The 27931-nt window shown below is 43.6% G+C and overlaps 7 protein-coding genes across 8 annotated transcripts; 2 read left to right on the forward strand and 5 right to left on the reverse strand.

Annotated features, from left to right (window-relative positions):
- Positions 1 to 2791: 2791 nt before the first annotated feature.
- On the reverse strand, positions 2792 to 8869 carry BCIN_15g02180 (hypothetical protein). The gene is made up of 2 exons (XM_001549504.2): positions 3901 to 8869; positions 2792 to 3848 (listed from the first exon to the last, which is right to left on the reverse strand). The coding sequence occupies exons 1-2, from the start codon at positions 8479 to 8481 to the stop codon at positions 3645 to 3647; spliced, it is 4785 nt and encodes a 1594-aa protein (XP_001549554.1). The 5' UTR covers positions 8482 to 8869; the 3' UTR covers positions 2792 to 3644.
- A 201-nt stretch (positions 8870 to 9070) lies between these two features.
- Positions 9071 to 10264, forward strand: BCIN_15g02190 (hypothetical protein). Its single transcript, XM_001549505.2, has 2 exons — positions 9071 to 9403; positions 9516 to 10264. The coding sequence occupies exons 1-2, from the start codon at positions 9387 to 9389 to the stop codon at positions 9952 to 9954; spliced, it is 456 nt and encodes a 151-aa protein (XP_001549555.1). The 5' UTR covers positions 9071 to 9386; the 3' UTR covers positions 9955 to 10264.
- A 943-nt stretch (positions 10265 to 11207) lies between these two features.
- On the reverse strand, positions 11208 to 13784 carry BCIN_15g02200 (hypothetical protein). The gene is made up of 2 exons (XM_024697471.1): positions 12196 to 13784; positions 11208 to 12128 (listed from the first exon to the last, which is right to left on the reverse strand). Exons 1-2 carry the CDS (start codon positions 12993 to 12995, stop codon positions 11963 to 11965), a joined length of 966 nt encoding a protein of 321 aa, XP_024553287.1. The 5' UTR covers positions 12996 to 13784; the 3' UTR covers positions 11208 to 11962.
- A 2370-nt stretch (positions 13785 to 16154) lies between these two features.
- On the reverse strand, positions 16155 to 18108 carry BCIN_15g02210 (hypothetical protein). The gene has a single exon (XM_001549508.2). It carries the CDS (start codon positions 17626 to 17628, stop codon positions 16738 to 16740), a length of 891 nt encoding a protein of 296 aa, XP_001549558.2. The 5' UTR covers positions 17629 to 18108; the 3' UTR covers positions 16155 to 16737.
- A 45-nt stretch (positions 18109 to 18153) lies between these two features.
- On the reverse strand, positions 18154 to 19292 carry BCIN_15g02220 (hypothetical protein). The gene is made up of 2 exons (XM_024697472.1): positions 18849 to 19292; positions 18154 to 18799 (listed from the first exon to the last, which is right to left on the reverse strand). Exons 1-2 carry the CDS (start codon positions 19068 to 19070, stop codon positions 18227 to 18229), a joined length of 795 nt encoding a protein of 264 aa, XP_024553288.1. The 5' UTR covers positions 19071 to 19292; the 3' UTR covers positions 18154 to 18226.
- Positions 19293 to 22135: 2843 nt separating this feature from the next.
- On the reverse strand, positions 22136 to 23790 carry BCIN_15g02230 (hypothetical protein). The gene has a single exon (XM_024697473.1). The coding sequence runs from the start codon at positions 23358 to 23360 to the stop codon at positions 22791 to 22793; it is 570 nt and encodes a 189-aa protein (XP_024553289.1). The 5' UTR covers positions 23361 to 23790; the 3' UTR covers positions 22136 to 22790.
- Positions 23791 to 23971: 181 nt separating this feature from the next.
- On the forward strand, positions 23972 to 26953 carry BCIN_15g02240 (hypothetical protein). 2 transcript variants are annotated; one of them, XM_024697475.1, is made up of 5 exons: positions 23972 to 24815; positions 24893 to 25102; positions 25157 to 25256; positions 25306 to 25956; positions 26071 to 26953. In XM_024697475.1, the coding sequence occupies exons 2-5, from the start codon at positions 25026 to 25028 to the stop codon at positions 26263 to 26265; spliced, it is 1023 nt and encodes a 340-aa protein (XP_024553291.1). In that variant the 5' UTR covers positions 23972 to 24815; positions 24893 to 25025; the 3' UTR covers positions 26266 to 26953. The 2 variants fall into 2 exon arrangements, with proteins under 2 accessions (XP_024553291.1, XP_024553290.1); XM_024697474.1 differs by having other exon boundaries at positions 24959 to 25102.
- The last annotated feature ends 978 nt before the right edge of the window (positions 26954 to 27931 follow it).

The raw sequence follows: 27931 nt of genomic DNA on the forward strand, positions 1-27931 counted from the left end.
TTGTTTTTGCTGTGGAGTAATCACAATGGCTAGTTGATAATGAAATAATGTTCACCGATGTAGTCTTTATGTTATAGAACTTCTGCTTCAGCGAAGTCATAGGCTAGTCTTGAGACGAGGCGGTCTACGTAGGGCTACTCCATGTCTCTGCTTGGCACAAGCGCATGGTCAGCCTACTATCATAGAAGCCTTCTATGGTGTTCCATGATCGCTTCCGTGAACTAACAGAAACAGAGGCAGTGAAATGGCGTTCCTCAAGAGATTGTGACTTTCGACGAGTATGAGAAGGAGGTTACTACAAGGGGTGAAGTGGAGAAGTATTAGTGAAATGATTGAAAGTTAGGGCTGAAGAGCAGTGAAGCTTATTCCAATTATACTAAGACGTATCTAGAATGGGTAGCTATATTTCATACTCGGCGCGGGAAACCCAGTGACTTATAATTGTGAGTCTATCTCTTTCTTGCGTAATCCCATGCAATTTTCATGACGCTATTCCATTCTTCCTGCTAACGAGATCGTAGATTATGACTTCGCTGGACACTTTCCGGGATTGGATAACATATCAGCTTTGATTGAAGATTTAAGATAGATTGGAAGTTATTGGATTTATTAATGAGGATGTTTGTTGAATGTTGACTTGTCAAAAAGGTAAAGTATCACTAGTTAGCATTCACAGATATTTCACGTGGAAGAATCTCAGAACCCTTGATACTGTGATGTTTTCTCGGTAACATTTTTCCTTTTCAATAATCCTGAGAAGAAGAAAAGCTCGAGAATACTTATATCGAGTCTTTTATTCAAGTTGATACGAATTGAAATGTTAAACCTCTTCGTGTTATAAATAAAATTATGAAAGAGACAAAAAGCACCACGAACAAAGAACAAATCCACACCGAGGAGCCTCTGAACCCCCCATCGAATAGTAATCTCAACCCCCCTCACCACTGCTCAGCCCCTCAGCCCCAATCAACCCCAAGAGCAAGCCGTAATCAACACAAGTGTCACGGCCCACAATATACGATGTGCAACAAAGACACATCTCTGCTCCCTTCCATCCCTTTTCGATCAAGAAGTGGAGAGAAGCGGAGTTTTTGTGGAAACAGGAGGGGGCGCGTGGTGGTATCAGAAGGCGTGGGACATGATAATTGAGGGGAAGATCAAGGGCAGTGCGGGAAGCAAAAGCATTGATTTTGGTGTTATATTGGGGATCAGTCTTCCGGTCTGGGTTGGGATCGCGATGGGTGTGGGGTTGTGGGGTAGATTGGGGTGAGACTGGTGGTCTAGATGCGGCTAGGGAGCGGGCAAAGTTTTGGAGTCGTATTTTGGGTGGAGGAAAGGTAGGTTTCTTGGATTGGGTGGGGAAAAGGGAATTAGATTGAGGAAGGATGCAGACTCAACCGAAATTTGCAGGTTTCTTGCGAAATCTCCTGCACAATACCTTCCCTCTCCTTGCGCAACCTTTCTCCACCTAGGCACATTGCCAACTTCCTCTCCTGGAAAGGGAGACCTATCGATGCCCCACCCCGTCAGCACTTATACCAGCTCGACATCTGATACATGATGCCAAGAATGCGGCGTCCAATTGTACGATACTTGTTTCCTCCGAAATCTTTTCTTCGAACAAGATGGCTCAGTCGTGGCCATCGGATAGAAGACTCCGATAATCATTCCGAGTGCTCCTTCGGTTGAATCTTGGCCAGCGATGTAACTAGAGATTTTTACGGGATGATACGCGTGCGAGATTCGTTCGCTCGGAGGATGGTAGGTAGGTAGGTTCTGAAATACTTGAGGCAAGGGGGAGTTGTTTGTCGTATGTTTCACGAGATCCTAGAAAAAAAAGGGGGCTGCTAATTATACATTTCCCTCTCACTTCTCCAAAAATGTACATCGCAATATCCTTATTCCCATAGTCTACGCCCTACCGGTTAACACGCACGATTAGCACGATTACTGTCAATTGATCCGTAGCCTGGTCTAACTAGTTGGGAGGAATGATCGACAAGCCCGGCGATCTAGGTTGGTTGATTGGGTTAAGTTTGATTTCACTACATCAGAAACTACTAACGCCCAAAAGACAGTTTAAATTCATCACCAGTGTACTTAACATAACGATATTACCGGGTAACTAGTTCTTACGAATGCCCAATTCAGCCCAAAAATCGATCTAAACCGCGTTTTCATTCCCCGGTCTTCAGTTCCCTTAACATGAGCCTCAGCTTAAAATGACTATTCTACATCGTGGGTAAGCGAAGCTTGTTTGCCAAGTTATAATAGGCATCTACCAATCTAGATGTCGAGGGGTTTTGGGTCTGACAGATCAGGAAGACCCGCGACCTTTAAGATTGGGTATCTACCTACATACATGAGCATCTTTAACGGGTAATGAGCCCTTTCCAGAGCACGTGCCTCCAGAAAGAAATGGTATTCACCTCAATAGAAAGTTCTTTTAGGTGATTCCAAAGATGTCATAGCAGCTAAAGAGAAACATCTGATGTAGAATTGACACTTTTGGTACACTTGGTAATATTGTCAACAAACTCACAAAGTGGATTTCTACGCTAAGATATTGTCTCCAGCTGGCATTCGATTAGCCTATCATAATTCCATCAACTTATCAGCGCCGCCTGGAAACTAATCCTCTATACTTCTCTCGTAAATGACCTATGCTCCTCACATCTGCACCTCATCACTAGTGTTTACTTCGCCCAGTGAAGTCTATGCAATACCTGATGACGGCCACATTACAGCACACAACGTCACCCCATTCACATTGCACCGAGATGCACAAGTATGTAATAAATGCAATGAATAGTATTCACTAGCCTAATAATCATGTCTTTTCTCCAAGTCCTCTTTAAAGAAGTTCCTCGAGTCTAAAATACACACAAATGAAGCTCCGCCACAATCATTTCATTCCGGGACGTCAAGGGTATAGCTCGCAAATGTCTTCAAATTTAATCAAAGACGAAGCAAAATCCAGGCCGAGGTGAGCCAGGGTCGCATGAAAATCCACCCATCCATTCATTCATTCCATAATAATCGTCCATTTCCCTCCCCCATCCACATCCATATCAGATATTGTTCAGGAAAAAGAAAAGAAAAGTCCCATGAAATCCTCAGATGGTATCATATCATAAGATCAGAACAGCCATTAGAGAATCCTTTTCAGCGACCCAAGCCAACCAATAGCTCCCCCCACCAACCAAAGTATGAAATTTTCATAACCAGATAGTGTTTCGTATGTCGCTCATGCGCCTGAAAATGTAGGTAGTAGAAAACATACGCAGAAACGCGATTTTGTTCGCTGGTATTGGCACAAAAAATAAGTTGAAAGAAAGTCAAGAAAAAGAAAATTTTGAAAATGTCATGTGAACATAAAGCCGGAAGATCCGCAGAATAAGAATCGATGGATAGCAAGGCTGAGAACATTCCAGTATCTCGAGAGCCAATGCTATTTGCGAACAGGCCGTAACAGTGTTCAGTATCTGGTGCAGTAATAAGCATAATAAAGAACTAGAAATTTCTTGAAGAGATTTGGCGTAGCTACTGGGAATTCGGAAAGAATCCTCTGCAGACTGGCCACCCCTCAAAACAGGATATCCGGAGTGTGTATAATATGATTATTCGTAATACTGCGGACGCTCTTATTGGGAAAAGCCGGCCATATGGCGAGAGGATGGTCGCTCACGATAGAGCTCCAAAATACGATTGGCAGTGGAAACCATCTGAGAAAGTTGCTTGAGAAGGGGATCGGCAGGGGCAACATTGGTGATACGCATAAAGAGATGTTCGAGGCGTTGAATATAAATGTTCATGATCTTGGGGACCAGATCGGCGACTTGATCATCCTGCAAATAATATTAGTATACAATAAATACCAAACGAGTACGTGAAACTTACAAGATATCCACTGACCATCTTGATCTGGAAGGAGTTCAAGATGGTTTCGGTCCAGGCAAGACGTTGGTTCATAAGATCATCAGTCAACTCAATGGTGATGATAGCACCAAGACTGAGGAGCAAAAGTGGGCTGAGTTCAGTGATGAACTTTGGAGAGAATCTACAAAAGTATCTTGCAAAGAACTCTTGCTCTCTACCAGTTTGCAACCAACGGACAACAGCATCTTCAAATCTTCCCTCTTGCATAGGGGCTTGGATGTGCTTGAACATCTCCTCATACTCAAGCTCCTGTGGCGACTTCTCTTCGACAACAGGAGGAGCTGCGAGTGCTGAGGAAACAGAAGGTCTGCTAGAGTTGTGACCTATTCCAGGGCTAGCACGGTGAGATGAACCCTGTCTATCTCTCTGCTGAACACGCAAAAATTGAGCTTGGAAGTCAGACTGTGCAGCAGCCATAGATGAAATGGTCTCAGTCAAGCCGTGGACAAGTTGAGTCAGTTGTTCGATCTTAAGACTGTCGGCATGTCGTTGACGTTCAATGTTACCGATCTGTTCTTGTGCTTGGCGATGAACATCAGCTGCGACACGCTGAGAAGTGTTGACTGCCAATTGGGTAAAAGCGGGGGTGATGCTGTTGTTCAAGAGTGTAGCAAATTGCTCTTCGAATGGGAAAGAAACACTCTTTGCCAAGGTTTCTGACATCAGCTTTAAAAGTTGAGGTTGTTGCATAACTTTGTTGACAGCATCTGGAAGGACCTTTTGCAATTCTCTTGGTAAGCTTTGATTCAAGTGAGTGACAATAGCTGGAGCAACTCGTTGATCGACGGTCTTCAACGTGATGTTTTCGATGGAAGGAACAATAGAGTTTTCCAAAGCTCCGTTGACAATGCGCTTCAATGATTCTTCCATATTATCAGTAAGGGTGCTAGACACAAGGCGAAGAACAGCATCCTGCTTGGCATCAGCGACGGCAGTTTGAGTGCGTCTGTCATCCTTGATTCTTTGATCCAAAGTGTTGAAAGAATCATTGAGTAATTTTTTCACTTCTCCAGAAACGCGACCTTCAATCTCCTTGAGAACTTCTTCCGTCAAGCCAGGTGCTGATAAGCTTGCAGAGCTACCAACATCTGGAATAGTATTCATACTTGCGCGAGAAGTAGTGTTGTTTCTTGACGATAAATTATTATCTGTTGCGATGTTTTTGGTTTGAGAAGAATTCGATAAAGATTCGGAGTTTGAGTTGGCCTTTCGTCGCTTCTTCTTTTCGGGTTTATTGTCAGTCCCGCTAGCGCCGGCTAAACTGCCGTTGGCAAGTGCGACCGGAGCTTCCTTCTTCTCAGCCTTCTCTTCAGCCTTGGGAACTGAAGAAGATGGCTCGACTTGTGCAGCCTTCTTTGTTTCCTTAGGAGAGCTATCCTTGGTAGCTGGACGTTGAATAATCCTAGTAGGGGTAGGGACTGGCGCAGGTGAAGGCTCTGGTGCTGGTTCACCTGACTCAGATGCAATTGGCACGGTGCTGATTTCCTTCAATGTATCGATAGTAACCGCTCCAACTCTATCAGCCACAACTGCAGAAATGCATTTATTATTGACGTCCCAACCTAGATCGGCTTGCTTGATGGTGAGGCACGTTACACCCTTCGAGTGCATGGCATACAACTCAAACAAAGTAATTGGTTCTCCACGGGCAGGTGGGGAAGCAGGATTCTGTAAGATGTCCAAGCTTCTAAGGTTACCTTTGCTGGCGAATGAATATTCCCTCATGCCGCTAACAACAGCAGTAGAATCTGGCTTAGAAACACTGGAGTCGTTGGCTGCAAGCTTCTCAACGTATTCAGCTTGGGTGACAGTGCGTGGGAGGTTGTATTTAGGAGCAGAAAGGTGGAGGAAATAGATAGAATTTCGGGTAGGATGTCCAACCACAATAACACCAGTTGCAGGGTGGTACAAGACGCTACAAACAGCATCCGATTCTTTGCTGTGAGGCAAGTGGATTTCCTGAACAGGCTTACCCAAAGCAAGATCCCACAATTGTAAAGTATGATTTTGCTTCATACCAACAATCATGTAGCGCAATGGACCACCCTTTTGATAAGGGCGAAGCTTATCAACAAACAAGACCGAGGTAGGCCATGACTTTTCGGTTGCAGGAGTTGTGATGAGAGTCGTAAGTGGCTCTTTGATCTCGACGGGGGGAGCCTTTTGATGAAGCTCATCTTCTGGGATCTGAGTAAGAGGGCGAACATCCCAGAACTTGACTCGTCCAGCCTTGTCAAGTGAAACAATAGTTGTATCATCCTCACTAAATGTGAAGTCTTTGCCTGCCTTGCCGGTGTTGACCTTGAGAGATCGGTGGGCGAGGTAGCGATCCGTATCAACGATGCGCTCTTTTCCATTTTTCAGGAAGGAGTTCTTCATGATAACAGATGGATAGATGATTTGAATCGACTTTCCGCGTCCGACGGCGAAAAATTCGGGATGATTTGAGCTCTTTCTAGCTCTGGTCTTGAGTACACCGCCAGCTGACTCATTGTCCGGAGTTTGAATAGGAGGAAGAGCAAAACCATGCATTTCAGGATGGTTTTCCTCGATAAAGTCTCCTTCGCCGTCTTTAACAATAGCCCAGTAAACAGTGCCACTAATACCAGTACCAATAATGGTTTCCTTGAGATCCGCTGGAGCACTAGATGTCGAAACATTAAAGATACGATCGTGTGTCTCAGTGAAAAGTCGAGAATCCTTGCCATCAGCCTGTCTAATGATACGTATGCCTCCATTCTTTGACATGCCATAAACAATGAAGTTTGAAGAGGCAGTGACTAGAGTGCGATCGATTTGATCAAACTCTTTCTTAAGACGAGCAATATCCATAATGATTTCGTCACGGAAACTAGGACGTCCTTCTTCACTATTTTTGATGGTGATCGAAGTCCATGGTTTCATAGGGAAGTTGAATACCTTGACAACAGTTTCATCATAATTGGGTGGAGCATCCTCGGCAGCATCTGCACTCTCCCAGCTGTCTGCAATGTGGCCATTCGCAGCATCGTCAATGATTTCTTTGACTTCATTAGCAATCGGAGTAGGCAAATCATCGAGAACAGTTTCGTCCTGATCAAGCACCTTCTTGATAGCTGTAGCAGCGACCTGTGCACGATCCTCGAACTGTGTCTCGGTTTCAGCAGCAAGCATGCTCCGCAAGTCCTTCTCAATTTCAGAAGTAGTTGCCTCCTTTTCGGCACGAGCTAAAGCTTCTTGGACTTGGTTGTCAACTACATCACCTACTTCCTCAAGAGCATGGCTAACAGTTTCCTTGCCTTTGCCATTGGAAGCTGAAGCTGGGCTTGGGGCACCAATGCCAATCAAAGCCTCCAATTGAGTACGCCCATCAGGGAGTGGTGTAGGTGGCCCAGAGGATACAGCAGGGGATCCCAGCTTACGCTTAGAGAAAACCTGGCCAGGGCTGTCATTGCTGCTTCTCTCGTCCATCTTACGCTTATTGTCAGATGAATCTTGTCGCTTCAAGATCTGGAAAGCGGGTGCAGGAACATTTGAACTTGATGAACCACCCATGGTTGCCTTTGGGGTGCGATTGCGTGGAGAAGAGGCTGCCAATTCCTCGAAAGGATTAACATAGGTGAACAATCCTTGGTTGTTTCTTGGCTGAGGAGTGATATTTTCCTTGCTGAGAGGTCTATCAATCCTGCCCTCGAAAGCAGCAGATCCCATCATACTCATGTCCATGTCAATCTTCGTATCTTCCAAAGTTTGTGCCAAGTCACCAACGTCGTCCAAAGAGCTATTTGCTTTGCTTTGTGGTGACAATACCTTCTCAGTATTCAAATGTGGCGATTCATTGCCGGTTTGAGGTGGCTTTGGTTGATTGAGAAGACGAAGAAGATAAGCCTGTGTATCGGCAGGTGGAGAAGTCGCAGCCGCAAAGCTGGAGCCCGACTGTTGTTGGGAAGCATTGGCAAATTGCGGGCTTGTTTGGGTCATTTGCGGGGTAGAAACTGGCTTTTGTTGTGCACCTCCCATGAGTGCAGCGAGAAGATCTTGACCACCACGATTACCAGCGCTAACTTGACCAAGAACATCGGAGTTTCCACCAAAGCTCATGGACGACTCGCGAGATGGAGGAAGTGGTGTGCCGATCGGTGCTGCTTGATTATTTGACTTGCTAGCAGAGGGTTGACTGAACTTCAGCAGATTAAGTAAACTTGAAGTACGATTGTCGTTGGTTGAAGTACCAACTGGGTTGGCAAAGCGAGGCTCTCCATGTGGGGTCTCAACTGAACTCATGATAGAAGAACTATGATGAGGTTGTTGGCCATGCACAGGAGGGGTGGGAAGTGGCGAGGAAACAGATGGTTGTTGATAATGAGGAGGCAACTGTTGATTTTGACCAAAGAAGCCGCTGTTGTTGTTATTGTTGTAATAATTATAACTTGGCTCTAGATGAACAGGAGCAGCCTGCTGCTGCGGTTGCTGCGATTGATTTTGCTGTTGTCGAAGCTGAGCAAATAGGGAATCCAAACCACGGCCATCATTACCACCAGAACCTGTCGGATATCCAGACATTTTGAAATAAATGAAGCGCGCTCAAGGCGTAATATTTTGAATGAAAATTAAATTGAATCGATCAAGATCGAGAAGAAAGTTTTGAGTATGTAACGAAAGGAAGTGTTGCAGAAACAAAGATGGAAAAAGAAGATAGCCGATAACTTTTTTTCAGCGATCGACAACAGCTCCAATCTTGTAAATAGAAACAAGGCAGAAACTGTCCTCAATAACAAAGGTATTGACAGCTTCGAGTTTGAAGCACCAAATGAAGGGTCTTTTGATGTAAGTTATGGAGGAGATTTTTGGTTGAAGATGTGAGGTTAAGGGTAAGGGTAGCGGGAAGCGGGTAGAGGCAGAGAGGTAGGTATGTAGAGTTTGTTTGATAAAGGTGAAGAAGGATCCGATCAGATGTGAGGCGAATTTGTGAGGTAGAGAGCGCGTAAAGTGGTCAATTGATAGCAGAGCTTGGACTGCTGTCTGGCTCTTCTCGTACGATAATTGGACGATAGGCGCGGATAACTTAAGGACCATTCGCTTATCTAAGCCGACCAATTGTTAAGCCATCTGATTTTATCGCGCGAAGAAGATCTACTTGTATACCGTCATAGACACAAATCCTCAAATACTGAACAAATCCAAACGCTAGAATTGCAAAGATATTGTTATACTCACACTATTGAGTACGACAAGAAGATCTTCCATTTCACATCGCACAACATAGCAACGGGAGAGGACCCCACCCTTCCCCCTGTCGATCGCATCAAGCACTTGGCTTGGTACATACTTTGATTCTTTATCATATTCTGTTTGCATGTTCCCTGGGCCACTGCATGCCCTCAACGGATGATCGCATAATTTCACACAATTACGACCTTTGGTCCCCGTTGATTGAACTCTCACTGTGAATCTAAAGTCCCGACAAAATGTTTTGTCTAAGAAGGTACGCCATGAACTCATGCAATCGCATTTGGGGCGGGCCCAAATCAACCAGTACAATATCTATAGACAGCTAAATGACTACTTTATCAACAAAACTAACTGTCTCAAAATAGTTGGCTTCCCCTCCTCTTTATTCCCACGAATGCATCTCCAATATTCATCTTCCTCTTCTTCATCTGCACCTACTTTCTCAACCGACCCTGCGTCTACTGCTCAATTCTCCTGCTCATCCTTTTCGCCTCCTCCTGTCACTGGGCCGATCACTGTTTCTTCGACTTCAGTAGTAACTGGTTCTTACCTCGGCCCTCGTCATATTCATCCGCAGAAATAAACAATCAAACAGCCCTCTCAAACGAAACTATAGACAATGTTTTAATGTACGCTGGTGCTTTCAATAAGACTGCGATAGCATTGGCAGGCACAGCATTGGAAGATGCGAAGAAGAACTTGGCCAGCAGGGAATGGACGGGTATCGGGGTTGAATGGTTGAGAAATTTATTGGGAAAGAGAGAATGGAGGCTGGATTGTGTGGATGTGTATATCAGGCTCTGACGTCTCCATTTTGTCCACTGAGATATAACGAGAGAGGATGGTAACATCATGTTCGAAAGTATAACAAAAACTAGACTGTTTATATTAACAATACTTTGAGGGATCGTGGAAAAGAAAGACCGCGGCATTGTCATGGGAAATAAAGCACATGAGGATGGAACTGGCTTGGTTTACATTTTGGGATTCGGATTATTTAGCATAGGTCGTCGGAGCTAGGTGTTGGTAACTTGTGTGTACTTATATCTGATTCGGTAGGCGTCGTGTACAAGAGTATTTTGAGATTGAAAATATATTGACAAGTCACATAACACCGCCATGTCCATTTCTTGATACTGCCCACATTCAACAACACCCCTCCCCCTTCTCAATTGTGTATCCGATACATATTCATTGCACCCTCGTTCTTCATTCTTAGACGTCAAAGCACTAAATGTAGAAATATTACCACCTATTGTCCACACTTCAAAACTTCCCCTTCTCCCCTTTCCCCCTCCCTCAATCTACCCCCATCCAGCACTCTACCTCTCCTCATCCTATTCCCACACTACCACCACTCCTACTCACTTCTTCCCACTTCTCTTTCCACTTCATCTCATCTCAGCCCATCTCACAATACAATAGACATCCTCTCTCACAACAAACAAATCATACATTATCTATCAGCTCTCCATTCCACGCATTCTCTTTCTCCTCCGCCCATTCCCCTTCTCTCCTTTGCCGCCCAATCCCCCTTCATCTTCTGCCCTCTTCGATTCTCTCCTATGATAACCTAAAATCCATTCGTACAGTGATATATATATATATTCTTATCCCCTTCTCGCTTTCTCTCGACTTTCAACCCTGTCACTCCATGCTCCTCCCTATTCTCACTTCCTCTCCTCTCCTCTCCTCTCTTCTCTTCTCCTCTCCTCATCCCTCTCCTCTCCCTAATCAATTCTAACCCTATGAACACACCCCACCTCAATCTCAATCCCAATCACAACCCAATCTCAACACAACATCACCCCCTCCCTCAACTCTATCTCTCTCTCTTCTCATACAAGCCCCCTTACCTTCTCATCGACTATTAGATAGAGATATACATAGAAACACTTCTGCTAATCACTAGCACTTAGACACACACATATCTAGATAATCTCCAACCAACATCCTCAGCTAATACTCCAAATAGGAATCACAACCCATCTCAACAACCCAAGCACATCATCCAATATACAAAAGTAAACATCTTGCACAAAAAATGCTTCACATAATCTAATTTTGTTGTTCAATATAATTTGATTCGTATACAATATAACTAGATATCCATATACAATCCATATGCACAATCCACTCCATCTCTCCTCTACACACATACAAGCCCACGAGACACAGTCTCCAGATCAACCATCGACCTCCCCATGCATTGATTCTAGCTCGACAGAGAACCCCACTACTCTCATGCCTATCTTCTCTTCCAACCTATTATTTCCATTACCGTTTCCATTCACCTAGCCATTCATGCAAGAATGAGGAATTGGCCAGTGTGGATTTTGTATCCCGATGTACCCACGAAATCCCGCGCTGGGAGTGAGTATGTGTCTCCGCTCATCTTGTCTCGTCTCATCTCATCTCATCTGATATACACCCGCCGCTCATCGACAAATCTCCAATATATACGACAACAAAAAAAATCATCCTCAAAAAGACGAATCGCAATCCATTACGCCTATTAAAATGCCTTTTGCATTCATATCCTGCAAGTACTCAGTGCTCAGTACTCAGTACTCCATTTCGTATGAAATCGAAAATGCTAATGCCAATGCCAATATGTGCTCGCGTGATGTTGTTGACCATGCTGCATGTTCAAAGGTTGTGTGGGTATCATTTCCTCGTCTGCATTTCCATCTGTAATCCCTTTCTCTTTCTATCTTTATTCTTTCTTTCCTCCTTCTTTTTTCAAAGACCTCTCCCTGCTGGTTTCCCGATTCCGAAAAATCATTTCGTAGAACAGAAAGCCTTTTCAGAATCACAAAACGTTCAAAAGATTCCTCAATCCCGCCTTGCGACGACCGCCAGATTGGATACTTCGAGGCATGTGTGGATGGCTTTCATCTCGGGTTTCTAAACCACTTTCGTGAATGTTAATTTCGGGTTCGGGAATCCATTCTTTTTGTTCGGGGTTCCATCTGTGACTTTGGGGATGTTAGTCTTCGACTTTTGGTATATTGGGGATGGGGTGAAAGAGAGGAAAAAACTTACCCCTCATGTAATGTCTTCGTTAAAGCTCTCGGACTATACTCATCCGTAAGTACCCTATCAAAACTATATGGTACAAGAGCTGGCACGCCCTCAAATTCGGTCTCTCTCAATGGATAGATATCTCTCGTCCTATAACGATGATAGTTTTTACAGCTCCAGATTCCCGGCTGTGTACTAGGGTTTACTTCCGCAAGTCCAGTGATATCAATGAACAACCCATTCCTTACATCGATCCATCTCGCATCAATGACATTCATGCCGTCACCCCTCACTCTCTCCACATGATTTGGATTGATATCCAACAAATATTCTCTCGTGATAGTCGTTCCATCATCCGCTCTCCCCGTATAATTATGGGTTGTCATGTTCATGTTTTCTCCCAACCAAGCCAACGTAGCAGCCGAAACCTGCGTATCCAGATCCCAATCCCATGGCATAATTTTACCATTCCACCACCAACCTAGCAACGTCCCATGCGCAATCCATGTCTCGATGTTTCTCTCGCGGAAAGTGGTAAGATAGGATTTAATCAGATATTGGAGAGAATCTTGCTTTTCTTCATAGGTGACGGGGTTTCCTTGGAAATAGCGTATGTCGTAGTGCCCTAATATATCGTTTCCACCTGGCTCGTGAAAGTACTTTGTGTCATGGCGTTTGGCCTTGATTTTTGGTGGGAAAGAGGATTCTCTCTTTTCGACCGAGGCGGATGGTTCTTCATTTGGTCGTGGTGACGCGTGTGCAAATGAGTCAAGGAGAATGGATATGGTGGCGATGGCGCCCAGGAAAGTAGGAGGGCGCATTGTGGTATTTGAGAGTGAATTTTTGGTGTTCGCCTGTTTCTTTTCCTTCCCCCTTCAATTCTTCACCAAACTGGCGAATATGCAAAAATAAATGAACAAGCTTTCCAGAAAACAGTCGCGCGCTTTCCAACTAACCCGATTCCGCGAATGATTCAAGCAAAAAAAGGTTCAAGAGCTGAATCAAATATACCTTGCTGGATACAAGCGGATAGTGTTTGATATATAAGAAGCCGGGAGTATGCTCGTGTGCCTCACTTCCGAGATCGAACAATGCCAAGAGAAGATCCAAGCAGCCAAGAGACAGCTCAAATGAAATCAAATACGAGGCTTATACGACGTAAACCCTGTGGAGGTGAGCGCTGTGGTATTATGTCAAACTTGTATGCATGCAGCAATGCAAGATGATGAAATGGTTGCGGCGCAAGTACTCGTTCGGTTGTTGGAGGTTGGGAGTATCAGTCTCGGTGGGAGTGGTGAAAGAGAGAGAGAGAGAGAGAGAGAGAGAGAGAAAGAGGAAGCGATAGAAGCCAACGTAAAGGGCGAGAACAGATCAACAAACCAAATAGAATCGAAAAAGTATCAGTGGGGAAGAAAGGAGTTTTGTGGACATTTCTATCTGAGCATGATCTAGAAGAGGAAAGGAGTGGTGGTATCTGATCTAAACAGTGATTTTTCGGACTTTAAACCCATTTCTTGCCTCTCTTTGATAGCGAGAACATTTACGATGAATCCCGGTCGTGGATTGATTAGATGGGTTGGGATGCAGGCAACATGAAATGTCATGTAGCCGCGGTAGCGTTGGAGAATCCATTGCATTTTGCTACGATGCATCTATTTTCAGCCAATCGGTGGGTGGTTCTACGCGGCAAGTGCTCGAAGTGAAGCAAGTGCAATAAGGATATTTCAGATGGATTACGTAGACAAGCTTTTTTAAGTCCTCGAGCTGTTTGATACAAGGGAGCTTAATTTAATAGATGGAAATATTGTCAATGCGAATTACATGATTAGATCTGATGCCATTCGACCCAATTCATGGTGATTGTTTCAACGAAGGATTACTGCGTACATCAGTGTTCCTCGTTCAAACATTCATGTTCTTACTGAGCTGCCTCCTAGGTATTTATTGACTGTATTGATAGAGATGGGTGTATAGGACTCTGAGCCTTGTAAAGCTTTTAACAAGGTTCAGTCCGAGTAACCGATAACTTGTTCCACAACCAGACCAATGCCATGGTTTCTTGTCAGCCCAGGGCTTGGCTACATGCCGGCGCTAATACCATACAGATATTCATATACGTGTTAATCCTTCTTTGCTTTAGCTTTTAGCCGATTTAGATCATTAGTTATAGCATCAAAAACCATCTCTCGGCTCCCTACCAACAGTCTTTTCTTTCTCTATATTGCTCTCTCTTTCTCTATATTGCTCTCTCTCTCTCTTCTTCATAGACAACATCTCCAAACATAAAAGTTTCATCCTGCAATGGCTGAATTCACCAAAGTTCGTCACCTAATCAGGGGGGTCACGGAAATCCTGACCCATTTATTACCTAGATAGCCTAGATAGAGAGAAGAGAAATGTAACTCGCTAATCAGGGAAAGGAACATGGAAACAACAAATCATAAATAATCTTCCGTACGCGTCATCTCTGTACCAATTGGGAAAATAAGGACGTTCCACGACCGATAAATTGGATGGATAAACGCTTCCTTGTGTATTGTGGCTGCAATATCGTAGTACGATAAAAGCTAGGATGCAAATTGATGTGAGCACGACTTGTTGAAACGTTAGAGGCCACGACGTGAAAAGTTTGTTTACTTTTTATAGTCGGCCAATTTTGGAGTTTACAGTAGATTCGTAACTGTAAACGGACATGGAAAGGAGAAACCCAAAACCGATGTTCGAGGTGCATCTAAGTCAATTGAATATCTTCGTCCCATCAAAAAGATACACCTGTACAGCATATTCCATTCTGAACCCATTCAAGCCTCACGAGTCAAGACTTAAGACTCGACAGTGCACCTCAGCGCCACCACTAAATTTGCCAAGCGTCTACTATCAGTCAACGTTAAAAGTCTAATCATTTCTTAAATATTTATATAAAGATGCTTTAGATTCGTGGTCGTATACGTACTCAGTCGTGGGCTCAGTCGTGTGCTCAATTACCTACTATGTCTAACGGGCCCTGCTGTCAAATTTCGATACTCTTCGTGACTCCGGGTAATAGATCGGCAGCCTTTCAAGGGTTGTCGCTCGGGGCTGATGGATCAACTTGATTGATTGATGTGCTGTAGAGTAATAATTGACACTGTCGATCGAAATGCATGCATGCAAGTGATTTCCGAGCTGGCAAATTGAAAATTGAAAATTGCGAAGGTTGGGAGAATCGCGAGGATAACGTTTGGGGGAGGGGGAGGGGGAGGGGGGCTTATTAGCATCTCTACCTACTTGCGTACTTGCTCTATCAATATCTACAGAGGATGTGCATCCTTCCACATCTGAGCGCACTGTTAAACAGTACCTAGCTATCGCCCTAAAAACACCACCTACTCCAAACACACGGCTCAAACCCCATCTTTCCCGCCTTCAAATTCTCGTTGTCTCCATCTATATGGACTCGTACCAACCAAGAAAGTCTTGTCCCCCGTCATCCGTTCCATAGCCAACTATGCTTATCATCCAAACGATAAGCTCACGGAAGAATCCTTCCATCCAGCTTTCCCCAAGACTCCAAGCTGACCACTAACTACTACTAACTACTCCATACTTGGTGTGCCATTCACCAAAATCACGGAGACAGCTCCTTGTATCCTCACCCCACCTTATCCGGTCTACTTGGTACAAAGTATGTAGTAAAGTAGCGGTAACACTGCCTGCAGCATGTGGTACGTAGGTTACGTACTCTGTGCGGAAACACCACGAGGCTTCGGGCTAAACCATCCACACATGAGATATCGTGGCTTGAAAATAAGCCGAATTGTGCGAAAGAAATTCGCCGGTCTGTGTTACCCAGGTAGGTAGGTATGGCCATCGTAACATGTACTTTGTGTATCCAGCATGATATTCAGGAACACGAACAAACCGTATTGTATCATAACCTTATACCCAATTGGGAATGCTTGGCGATGATCTTCGTATTATGTCATCCAAAATCTTTTGATGTTTCTCCCCATGCCATCAATATGAGATTTTCGAGAGCTCTCCTCATACTTTCATTCCAAACCCTAAATTAAAAATAGACTGTACTACAATAGATGAAAAAATACGCTTTGAAAGTTCATCGCAATTATTCATGATGTGCGAGTCGATTTTCTATAATAAAATCAATTCTAAGGGAATCTTGATACAAAAAAGTCGGATCGGATCGAATCTGAAACGTATTCCGAGGGCGTAGGTTTCCGTCTGATAGTTTGAAACGTGATTCCTTCGCTGCGCCGCTGGAGTCGTGGGGGTTTGGTTGCGAGGGGGAAATGAGGAGGGAGGAAGGAGGGTTCTAGGCCTGGGGCTTGGGCTTTGGAGAAGAATTGGTGTGGGGATCTTGTCTCATCGATTCACGGCTGTTGTCACTGGTGCCGGCTGGGGATGGCCCTCTACTTCCTGTGAAAATATACTCGCGAACTAGGAAAGTGGCCATCGTACCGGTTGACTGTGTCTATCGTGTGCAAAGGAGCTCCTGGAGGCACATGCTGTCCAAACTTACCAACCTTATAGGGTATCCTGCCCAATACTTTGAATGGTTCTGCCTCATGTTTGTTGATAGCTTTCTTGAAATCGGAGCGGAAGTACCGCAAGCAATCTTCCACCTTTAAAGGCTTCTTTATCAAAGAGACGGCTGAAGGGGTCCGGATGTTTGATTATGGATTCCTCCACACATTGCATATACTCAGGCGAGAGTCGGCCATCAAAGCAAATGGACGATCCAAGAAAGTTGATTAGATTGCCAAATATTATCTTCAATGCTGCTGCGGTAGTGATAGCGCTCGCCGACTTGAGCATGGAAAGACAAGCTGGGGAAAGGTTCAAAGCTGGATTGAATGCAGAGTTTTGTGTCATCTTACTCATCTTTTCCCATACCTCGCCGCAGACTAGAAATTCACCGACTGTTCGATGCATATATCTCACCACTGAACCATCATTTTCTTCGCCAGAGGCCCAATCCAAAGCAGTATTCATGGGACCACGGTTTCTTCCAACCTCCAGGAGACCACAGCACCGGCTTTGGATTCGCGCTTCTGTACTGTTGTACAGCCATATGTACTGATCCAGATTCAGAGGGGCAACTGGGCGGTTAAATGTCTCATCTGAGGGGTGCATAGCAAATGCAAAAGTGACCACGCCAAGTGGCTGATGCGAAGTGTAGGTGTTCCAGACATGGAACATCTGAAAAATTTCAGATGCTTGTACCTGGTACTCAGGAAGAATTATAGACAGCATTCTCCGGCAGAGATCTTTCAAGTCTCTAGGAAGTGAAGAAAGTTTTCTTTGCAAGTCCATGATTGAATCGCCAGCTTCAAGACCATCCATGAGGAGTCGTACAACTAAGCGAACCCATAGAAAGACGCCTTCAGCCTTCAATTTGACCTCCGAAACTAGATTTCCTGTTCCTTGTGGATCGAACTTTGACATTTCAAACATAGCTGGATGGCCCACCAGAATCCCTTTGATATACTGATCCATATCGTGCCTTGTGAGATCTTGCAATCTCAAGGTTGCACAGCCCCGAAAGATGTTGACACTTGGATTGATGGGCCGGCTGGACACCACGACCTTGATTTTCGTTCCAGTAAGTGAATGAATAAATTGCGCGAACTCTTTATGATCGCCAGCCAACTCGTCTAGACCGTCAATGAATATGCATATCTTAAAAAATTTTTGAAGCTTTCTCTGCAAAGAGTTCTAGTGCTCTTTTCATTTCCGCAAACGTCGGTTCGTCATTCACATAAGAATCTTTTCAGTTGCTGTATATATCTGGAAGCGTTGACGGGATGAGCTCAGGATGCTTAGAGAGTGCCTTGTGAAGGATAGCTCGGATCATTCCAGTCTGGCTCTTCTGTAATGGTGTGCCCAAATTCCAGAAGAAAAAGTGAAGCACAAGGAGCTGGTTCTGTGGTGCCCAGAGAGCCAATCTGTTATATCTTTGCTCGTTGTCGACAATAAACCTGGAAAGGATTGATTTTCCGCTTCCAGCCTTTCGATTGATGAAATAAGGTGCATCGATGCCCTCTCCGATTAATCAGTTACCAAAGTCATTCCATGAATCGGTCGGACCCGGCGGCCTGAAGATCCATTGAAATGTCTCTTGATAAGCGGCGTATATCTCTTCGTATCTCCAAGCCATTTGACGAAAGTTCAACCTTTTCAGTATGGTCTGATTTTGTGGTGTGGATCGATGCAGCGAGCTGGTTTTACCCAGGCAATCGTGTAAATTTTGCTGTATCACCAGATTTGAGGCTGAATGTGACTGCATGATCATCAGTGTATCATTTATCTGCTCGTTGTGTTTGATGCTTTCGGCGCTGTTTTGGTTGTTTGATTTCTGCAGCGCCTTTAAATGGAATACGATATCTTTGTTGTTGTCGTCAATACTGGATCGAAAGGCGAGTATTGTTGCAAGTGTCAAGGAGCTCTGAAAACTCTCGAGCTTCTCGACGAAAGCAATGATGTCTTCTTGTCGCCATCGAGTTCTGATACCATCCTTCAGATTGTGTAGGAAGTTTCTTGTCGTTCGTGAACTCGAGAATGTGGACAAATAAACTGCGAACTCATTTTTAGCTCGTTCACAGTCCACTGCCAGGTCAACAAGGTGCTATTATCACAGGGTCAGCGAATGTTCGAAACGTCCTTGGAGCCCGAACCTGATCCTCCTCACTGAGAGGTCTTGTGTAGCTGCTAACTTGAAGACGGGATTTGATGATCCTTGCGTGCTTCGTGTAACTTAATGCGAAGCGCTGGAGATCAGCGATGGACGATGATTCTCCGTTCTTGTCGATTGCACGAGCTTCAGATATTATCTTGCTAGAAAAATCTGCGAATTGCATAACGTTACCCGCAAGGCTAAGAGCAGCAAGTGCCTCCATTCTCTCTAGCGATGATGCTTGGCTGTGAATCTTTCGAATCCTTGATGTTGAACATTCTGTAGAGTGATTTGAAAAGCCGGTTCTCCAATTTCATTCTCAAACTGAAGTACTAGGCTTCTTAAGTATAAGAAGCACAAGTGCCCGACGGGAAAGTTAATCGAACCCAACGAGGCTTTGTTAGAACAAGAGGCAATTGCGAAGTGCGAGGGACATCATGTGTCCAAACATCAATAGAAGCCTATACTGGGTTTCTCTCACGTATTACAATGCGTGGCGCCTTTTTGCACCACCCATCTTGTCCTACTAGGATCTTAAGAAAATAGGCAAAAAGCAACATCTTACACTTCTGCTAATCTGCAAATTGAAAAATTGTGCCTCTGAATAAACGAAGTCGTTTCGACGTGCAAGTTTCTTTGTCATTCAAGGATAGACGTTATATGCACTTTTAATTGGTATTTGGGAACCTGGAAACACATTTCTTGTTGTCTCTCTTATTGTTTCGAAATTATGCGTATTATATCTCCTATCATGAGTTCTGTGTATGCTGTTATTTACATTACATGCTTTGAAATGCAATTCAGCCTCATATCGTTTCCCATAAAGTTGATAGCCTCCGCTGTCCCCAATTCCCCCTTCCAATCACCAATATCAGTTGCTCTGTTCCACTCAACTATAGAGTTCATTCGTCTTAATATCCCTCATAGGATTACTTTCCATAACCGCAAAATTTGGCTCGCCGTTCAATCCACCCATCTTATGCCCCCAGAACATTGGTTAATCTCCTTGCCATTCGTCTACCAAGTCAGCTATTGTTTGAAGGTGTCCGGATGTTGCTGGTAGTGAGCCGGACGATCGTTGAAGGCTAATGTAGGTTGCAAAAAGTGCAATTAGCAAGGCGCAGATGGTGCAGTAGAATATTTGTATTGTAAACATCGTTAGTGCAGGTGCCCAGTGACTGTTAATGCTCAAACCGAACATTCAATGAATAAAGGCCTTGAACACAAACAATGATATCGTTTCCCAACTCTTCACTGCCGCTGATATGCTGTTGTAGCGTGGGCCAGTACCTCTTGAAGTTGCTGCTTGGCGGAAAATTCTCTCATCGCGAGATAGATTACAAAGGAGTTCTGCAAAGTGAAGCCCGATAGTAAGTGGAGCTTGGAAAGCTGATACCATTAGGACGGTCGCAAGACGAACTTGGTAGCTAGTGCCATTAGTCCACATAACAAATATTCCGCAAGTAAAATCGGTTGTAGAAGGCAATGGATTCCAGGAGCATTGTGCTAAAGAGTTGGAGTGACCCCAATGAAGCATGGCCCCCGAACCAACATAATCCGAGTGGTAAAATTGCCCACATCAATCTCAATGCCCATTTCATGTCGCCGTGAACAGTCAGCAAAGATCCTTGTTGTTCTTTCGGGAAACAAGATTCCGAGTTAATACTGTGGTCATGGACAGATCTCATACACCGTCTTTGGCTCCTGGCCAATGGGTATGTGGTAGATACTTCGAGGCAGGTAAAAGTCACGTTGAGTGGGCTGGAACTCCAAGTCGGTATTTCGGTCACGATAAGCGAGTAGGTCGCAAGTCCTGCTTGGACAATAATACTTACTCCAAGTATCATAACAGAAAGAATCCGCATCATATTACCTTGGCCAATTCCGTTCAAACCGAAAGGTATGGATTTGTAAGGCAAGATGACTCAAAGTAGGAAGGCAGCATTGGAGTACCACTAAGCAATGATCAACACTGCACCAACCTTGGCATACGTCTGTAGAGTAATAGTAGATGCAGACCTGAGATGTGATCGCTGCCACAGAAAGGCTACACGAAAATTTACTGAGTTAATCTCTGAACTTTTCGTGTTTGAAAAAAGGCGGATGTTAGAGCTGAACCAGAGTCGTCCCTCCCGTTGCAAAGACCACCTGAGCAATGTGCTATGGACATAACCCATACTCTCGTTGAGAAGCGTTACTATCATATTGATAGTCAGGGAAATAGCCTCATTGATGGTTCCACTGAGTAACGATACTACTTGGTCAAAATCGATGCCATTTTAGATATATCCATGATTAGCATGAATACTTATACCAAACGCAAAAATCGCGGAGCCAAACATCCAACCAATAGTCAGGCCAAAAATGAAAATCGGGCGTGTTTTATTTGCCCGCAAACGATCACTCAGCTGCTCGTGGCGAGCCCACACTGTCGTGCTAAGTAATGCCATGGAGGAACGGTCAAAGAATTCTCTCGAAACCTCTTCAATAAGTTTAAGGATGATTGATGAGTGTAGAAAAGAATGGCAACATGGAAAAATCACAGTGGAAAGACAACTCCAAAAACCTATTCACACTGCTGGTACCAGACTACCCGACTTCGGATACTCGTAAGAATCACATCGAATGATAAGAAGAATCTATTGGCCACAGATCTCAGAGTCGGGATATGCTTCCCTCATTTGGTGCTTAACTGCTAGTTTCCGTATTGGTGTAGCATTTTGCATGAATCAGCCTTACCTTGCTTCATGATATGTTGTTCTTGCTCGTACAGCAATAGTGCAACCATAGCCGGCAATGAGTTAAAAGACCAAATATGCCCATCGATACCTTCTCCGCATATCCAAAGCAAGATCCGTCAAGCAATGCAGTACGATGTGCAATAATATGAGCTTCGAATAGGATTTGTGGCCCCGGAAATGTAACACATCTCCTAGTTCATACTAATCGATGAGCGCAAGAGACGTTTTGCTTTCCAATTTCCTGTAGTTACATGAGACAATGAGCATAGTTGCCCATTCACATTGGTGATCACAATCCCTACACTTGATCACTCCAAGCGCGAATCAAGCTTTCAATGGCCATTGTTCAACCATCCTCTGACAACCACTGTTTACCCATTCCTATTAATCTCCAACACAATACACTACTTCGTTACTATCAGTCTCATCTCGAAAGATTTGGGAAAATACAATCATAATAACCTTTGGTATGGTAAAGTGATCCAAGGCTCCAAACAACGCCAGATATACCCTGCCAGTTTATCTTCCTATCAAAGATACTTATTTATGGTCTTTAGGACTGCATAAATCTTGATTCAAGACGGGTATAGCCATAATCCTCCTCCATCACCTTCCTCAAAAACAATAGCACACAAAAGATCGTGGTATTCAAAGGTAATTTCTTTCACATACCATACCCGGTGCGTAGGATATAGAAACCAAGATGGATATCAGACGAGGGTGTCCAACACTTCCGAATTTTAGACCGCCGATAGCAATGTTTTAGTTCCTGAGTTCCTTCCAAGGATTGAAACTATGCAAAGTACGGCGTTAAAATTAACGAGTCTGTCCGGCAAAATTGGTTTATTTACATGATATCAGGAACTCAGATCAAACGTGTTACTGTGAATTTTTGGAATTCTATAGCAGGTCACGCCGGTGCGTAGCTCGTATTCTTCTAGCAATTTTCCGAACCTCCTTTTGGACGTGGCAGTCGTTAAATTCCTCCATTTGATTCTTGGCATCTTCAACTTTCGGCCCTTTGCGCGGCTCGCTGATCGGAGCTCGTAGAGGAGTTTCTTATCGATGTCTAATTTATTTCGTAAAGAATGCTCAGGAAGCCATACGCCATAAAAATCACTACGTTTGGTTACAGGCGAACGCAACATGCGCAGAGCTTCACCGATGTCCACTAGCTCGAAGAATACCAGCTCACTTTCTCTCTAACCCTCTGCTATGCCATTCTCGTGATCTTCACTCCGATAGTCTCCAATCACAATCGTTAAATTTTTAACATTGTAGAGCGTAGTCAATAGTCTAGCAATCTTGGAAGTTTTAGCTATCTTATCGTTTTGAGGAAATTCGGACCCTTTTAGTATGGATTCATATTGGAAGGCAACATGACGAATTTTCCATGCCTCGGATGACGTTATAGGTTCACGGCATTGCCAGCCGCATGTGCATATCAATTGCTCCCCAAGAGTTAATAATATGTCTCTTTCGTAATCGAAGTAAGTCTCAGCAAAAGCTCCAACAGACGGAAATGCTCGTTTGTATCTTATGGAAGCGATATTGTATGATTCCTTGCAAATAAGCAATAGGTTTGGAATTTGTGCATTGGACGAGAAACCATGTTGATTATCATGCTTGATGCGTGCCCGAACTTCTTCCAAATCTTTCACATCCTGCGACAGAACGCCATCCATACCGATGCAGAGACTTTTAGTTGAATCGGGGAGAGCGCCGTCTTTGTATCTATCCGGTACAGCCATATCTGAGCGTACTATGACCATCACGTGCTCACAACGAGAAATAGCATACTCTTTTAAGAATACAATCCTACGATCTGGAAGTGCGAATTTCCATATCGAATATCGAATTTCCCTCGGGAGCTGGGAAAAGGATGGAAATGGACAGTGAGTATCGATGCTATGTACCAACTTACTGTAGTAATTATTTATTTTCGATTGTGTGCTGGATTGTTGAATTTAATTTCTGATACTGAAGAATGTTAGGCAACTGACCTTGATTTGTATTGCTTCGCCGGATCTAACTTGATGAAGAAGAATGCAATGATTCTTCACGGTGCTGTTTTTGCGGATTACGGGTCGGAAGGAGCGTCGTACATAACAATGTTACATACACTAAACCCCTATCGGCAGCCACCTTACTCGCGAAGTCTTGTCCGCACCATAATGTTCTTGCCTTTCATTTATTCTCGCCATAGTTTTAAGGAAAGTGGATTTGTACATCCGAATTCTTCTCAATATCCTGATTCGGACTTGAAAATCAAATTACACTTCATAGTTCTAGCTCAGATACATAGGATTATATTCTGGCGTGCTATTTTTTTGTTCAGAGTCAACCATCAGCGATTTAAAAGATATGATAATCGAGAAATGTTGACATCATGGGATCTTAGTGGAACTTATTTTTGTATTTCTTCATTTATCTATGCTACTTAGCAGATTGACAAAGCCTTTCGATGTCTCTCGTATTTATTTCTTTTGGCACATGATAAGATAGCATAGGCGCTTCTGCAATGTAACCAACTTACCGTGGGCTGAAAATGGCGTTTTATCACAAGATTGTAACCTCAGCTTGACCTCATCTCACCAGAACTTTAGTATTAAAGAGCTTCAATCCTCCTATACCAGCGGTTCATCTTGAGTCATCTCCTATACTAAACTTCCGCTCACTACTGATCACTACTCACGATGACAATGGCGGAGACCTTCACAATAATGATGGCAGCTATCGCATGCCAAGTTCTTCTTTCCCCCATTCCCGAACCATCCACCATAAAAGTTATATCTGTCTATCTCTCATCGAATTGCGCTCTCTTTTTATATCTTACTTTTGCAAGTACCGGAATCCTTCAAATTATCATTCGTATTTTTACTTCGAACGCAACCTTTCTCCTTACTGCGATTATTATTACTGCATTTCGTCGGCTATACTTCTCTCCATTATCTCACATTCCCGGACCAGCACGTTTCGCTCTCACGAAATTATTCATTGCTAATGAATATCGACTCGGGCGTGTATCCTATACCATCAAGGCTCTCCATCAAGAATACAAAAGTGATGTTGTTAGAATAGGTCCCAACGAGGTTTCCATCATCAATGCGGACGCGGTAGCTAAGGTATTCTCGGGGAAGTACCCAAGAGGTACATTTTATGAGATTGGAGCTATCAATGGAGAGGTCAATGTAAATACTACCAGAGATTATGGGAAACACACTCCTGTAAGTGACTTTGATACCTATGTTAATTTCAGATGTCATGTGAACAAGGGATACCTCCTGCTAACATACTTTGATAGTGGAGGAGAATCTGGTGAATCTACTGTATTGTGCATATGTGTATAATTTGGTTCTGACTTAAGCAGGGAGAAAGGTTTTGTGAGCAGTGCTATCAAGGAGTATAACACGAGGGTGGAAATCCATGTGGATAAAATGATACAAATATTGGTCAAAGCAGACGGGAAAGAGGTTAACGTTTCAAAGGCAATGGAAGACCTTACTTTCGATATGTATATCAACCTCTACCATTGAAATGATGTTTCACAAAGCCTAATTATTCCAAGCATGGCAGATTTGAGTTTCTCAAAACATTCCGGTCTGCAAGATGGTACAGGAGACAACTCATATATGTCATATGTTCATAAGTATTTGTCATTCAGTGTCGTGAGTACCCACCGCCGATACCTATCGCTTCTAACTGACATAAACACAGATCATCGCATCCCTACGGAATCTAGCACAGCTTCTTACCTACATGCCCGAAACGTTCGATGTTCGAACTTTTCGCGAGAAAGGCGAAAAAATGCTTATGGAACGACAAGAACATGGTTCAACTTATCGAGATATCTTTTCCTACTTATTATCCACAGATTCAGATGGTGGTGAGAAGTTTACTCAAAAGGAGTTGAACTCCAATGCCAATTTAATCATCATAGCTGGGTCAGATACTACATCTTCAACATTGACACAGGCGTTTAGAGCACTAGCGAAAGAGCCACGAATATTCTCTAAACTTCAAAGAGAAATTGATGAAATATGTTCAGTCATGGGTAAAGACAAGGAAATCACTATTGATTCTATCAGGAATCTAGAATATCTTAACGCGTTTGTTGACGAAATTCTTCGATTATATAATCCCATCCCATCGGGCCCTCATGCAACGACTTACCCACAAGGTATTGAGGTTGAAGGCGTACATATTCCAGGAAATGTACAGGTCGAGATGTCGCATTTGGTGCTTATGACAGATGAGCGATATTTTCCACAGGGAAAAAGTTTTATTCCGGAACGATGGACAAATGAAAGACCTGAGTTGGTAAGAGATAGAAGGGCGTATATACCATTTGGTTATGGTGTTCATTCAGTAAGTAGAGATGTCTATGCCACGGTGAATCCTCAGCTTGAGCATTTTATTTATTCACTTCCCTCATTATACATTTTTAGCGATGGGCATGAGACAAAACTTACAAATATAAAGTGCGTAGGCAAAACCCTGGCGCTCCATGAACTGCGTCTGGTCATTGCGCGTATAGTCCGCACATTTGATATCCAGTTCGGTCACTCGCATGATGATGTACTATTTGAAAGCGAATGGAAGGATTATATGGCTGTTAAGATTGGAAATTTGTGGGCACGATTCCTGCCGCGAAGGCTTGAGAATATCGCAGCGTGAAATCTGGATATTGGTATTGGTTTCTATCTGTCCGTATCTTCTTAGTCCAAGAAATACTATAGGTTCAAGTGAATCTCACATAACCCTCTTAATAGCCCATCGCCGAGTACATTTATTCAGCCACCAAATACCACACACATCACCACAGAAAATTGTATAACCTTAAAAGTGAATATTTCAACCTCCGGCTCCACTTCCGCTCACCTTTATAGCCCCCCAACTCTCCTGTTTCAACATCCGAGGAAGCAGACAGCGTGGCTCAATGGTAATTAAACTTACTATGGTCGCTTAAATCAATGAAAGGCGTCGGGCGAGGTGACATGAAGTTCTGTTCGAGCGAAGCTTGGCGATGGATGGATTGCAAAGCCGCACATTGGCATCCAGTATACGGTCAATCCTGTATAACCTGATGGGTACGGTAATGAGTGTTTCTGTGTATATGCTTTGTCGTGGGGTTTGGGGGATTTGTTTTTTAGTGGGACTTCTTTTAAAAGGGGGTTCGGATGAAGGGGGGGGGAGGGGGATTGTTGGGTTTAGTGAATGGTTACAATTGTGATTTAAGATGATATTTCGGGTAAATCACCCGCTGTAAATCAGCTTCCTTTCTGGTACTGCTAGCGGCTCGATCAAGATTTATAAAATGAGATTTTGTAGGAATAGTAAGAGTACAATGCACAAAATTCAAACAGTTTTTGCAACAGTTAATAAATGATTTCAGCATTTATATGTGCTATGGAGTTGCTAAGTGACATACATCTATTCAAAAATTTGTTGAGAATGAACATAATCCTGTTGATTTTTTATCCTTCTAATTACCATAGATATATGTATTCTGCTGGTAATTCAAATTCTTCCAACTTCCCGCCTCACCCAACATCTAACATGTGGGTTTCCATCATGCCTAACAGCTTTGGTGATCCAGTGGTTGTTCTGCAAAAGAATCTTCAACAGCCGGCAGCTGTCAAAGACCGGTGCTCCATCTCAACACTACACTCCTCTTCTGCTTCCGTAGAGATCGGGTTCGCGAGGTTCCCACATTAATTTTGTAGTTTTTCATTTGGTTACTAAAAACTTATTCATGAAATCTGGGAAGATGCAACAGACTTTTTTCTACTTGTAGGCATCATATCATTCGTCGCGTATTACTAAGGGAAGAGGTTGAAGTGCCAATGCGGGGTAATGGAGTACATACGATTCCCTATCTAACTAGCAGCTAGCTAGTGTGCTTCGTTTAATAACCCTTCTGGAAGCAACATAAGTGGAACAATGATTACGCCGATACTACTCGATATGTATACATAAATACAAATTAAATCCACATCACCATTACTCCATTCGGACTTTTCAGTAAACATATATGTCGGTGGGAATGAAAATTGTAGAGGCACTAGCCGAATACGACACATGAAGGTTTGATTCAAAGTTCTGAGATTCTTCAAAGTCTTGAAAATACCAATCGCATACGCTTCGAAGCAGAAATAGAGGACGCGATTCTTTTTAAAGAGCATGTTTTCGAGAAATTAGAGTACCATTCTAGACTCATTCCGTCGATATATCCCGTCACTACACATATATCTATGAAGTTAAGTATTTTTGGGAGGATAGGGGTATACAGTGTTTACTACCCAGCATGTTATATATAACTCGAGAGGTACCATCAGGTTCC

This window comes from Botrytis cinerea, chromosome 15 (genome assembly GCF_000143535.2).
Source record: "Botrytis cinerea B05.10 chromosome 15, complete sequence".
Classification (NCBI taxonomy): domain Eukaryota; kingdom Fungi; phylum Ascomycota; class Leotiomycetes; order Helotiales; family Sclerotiniaceae; genus Botrytis; species Botrytis cinerea.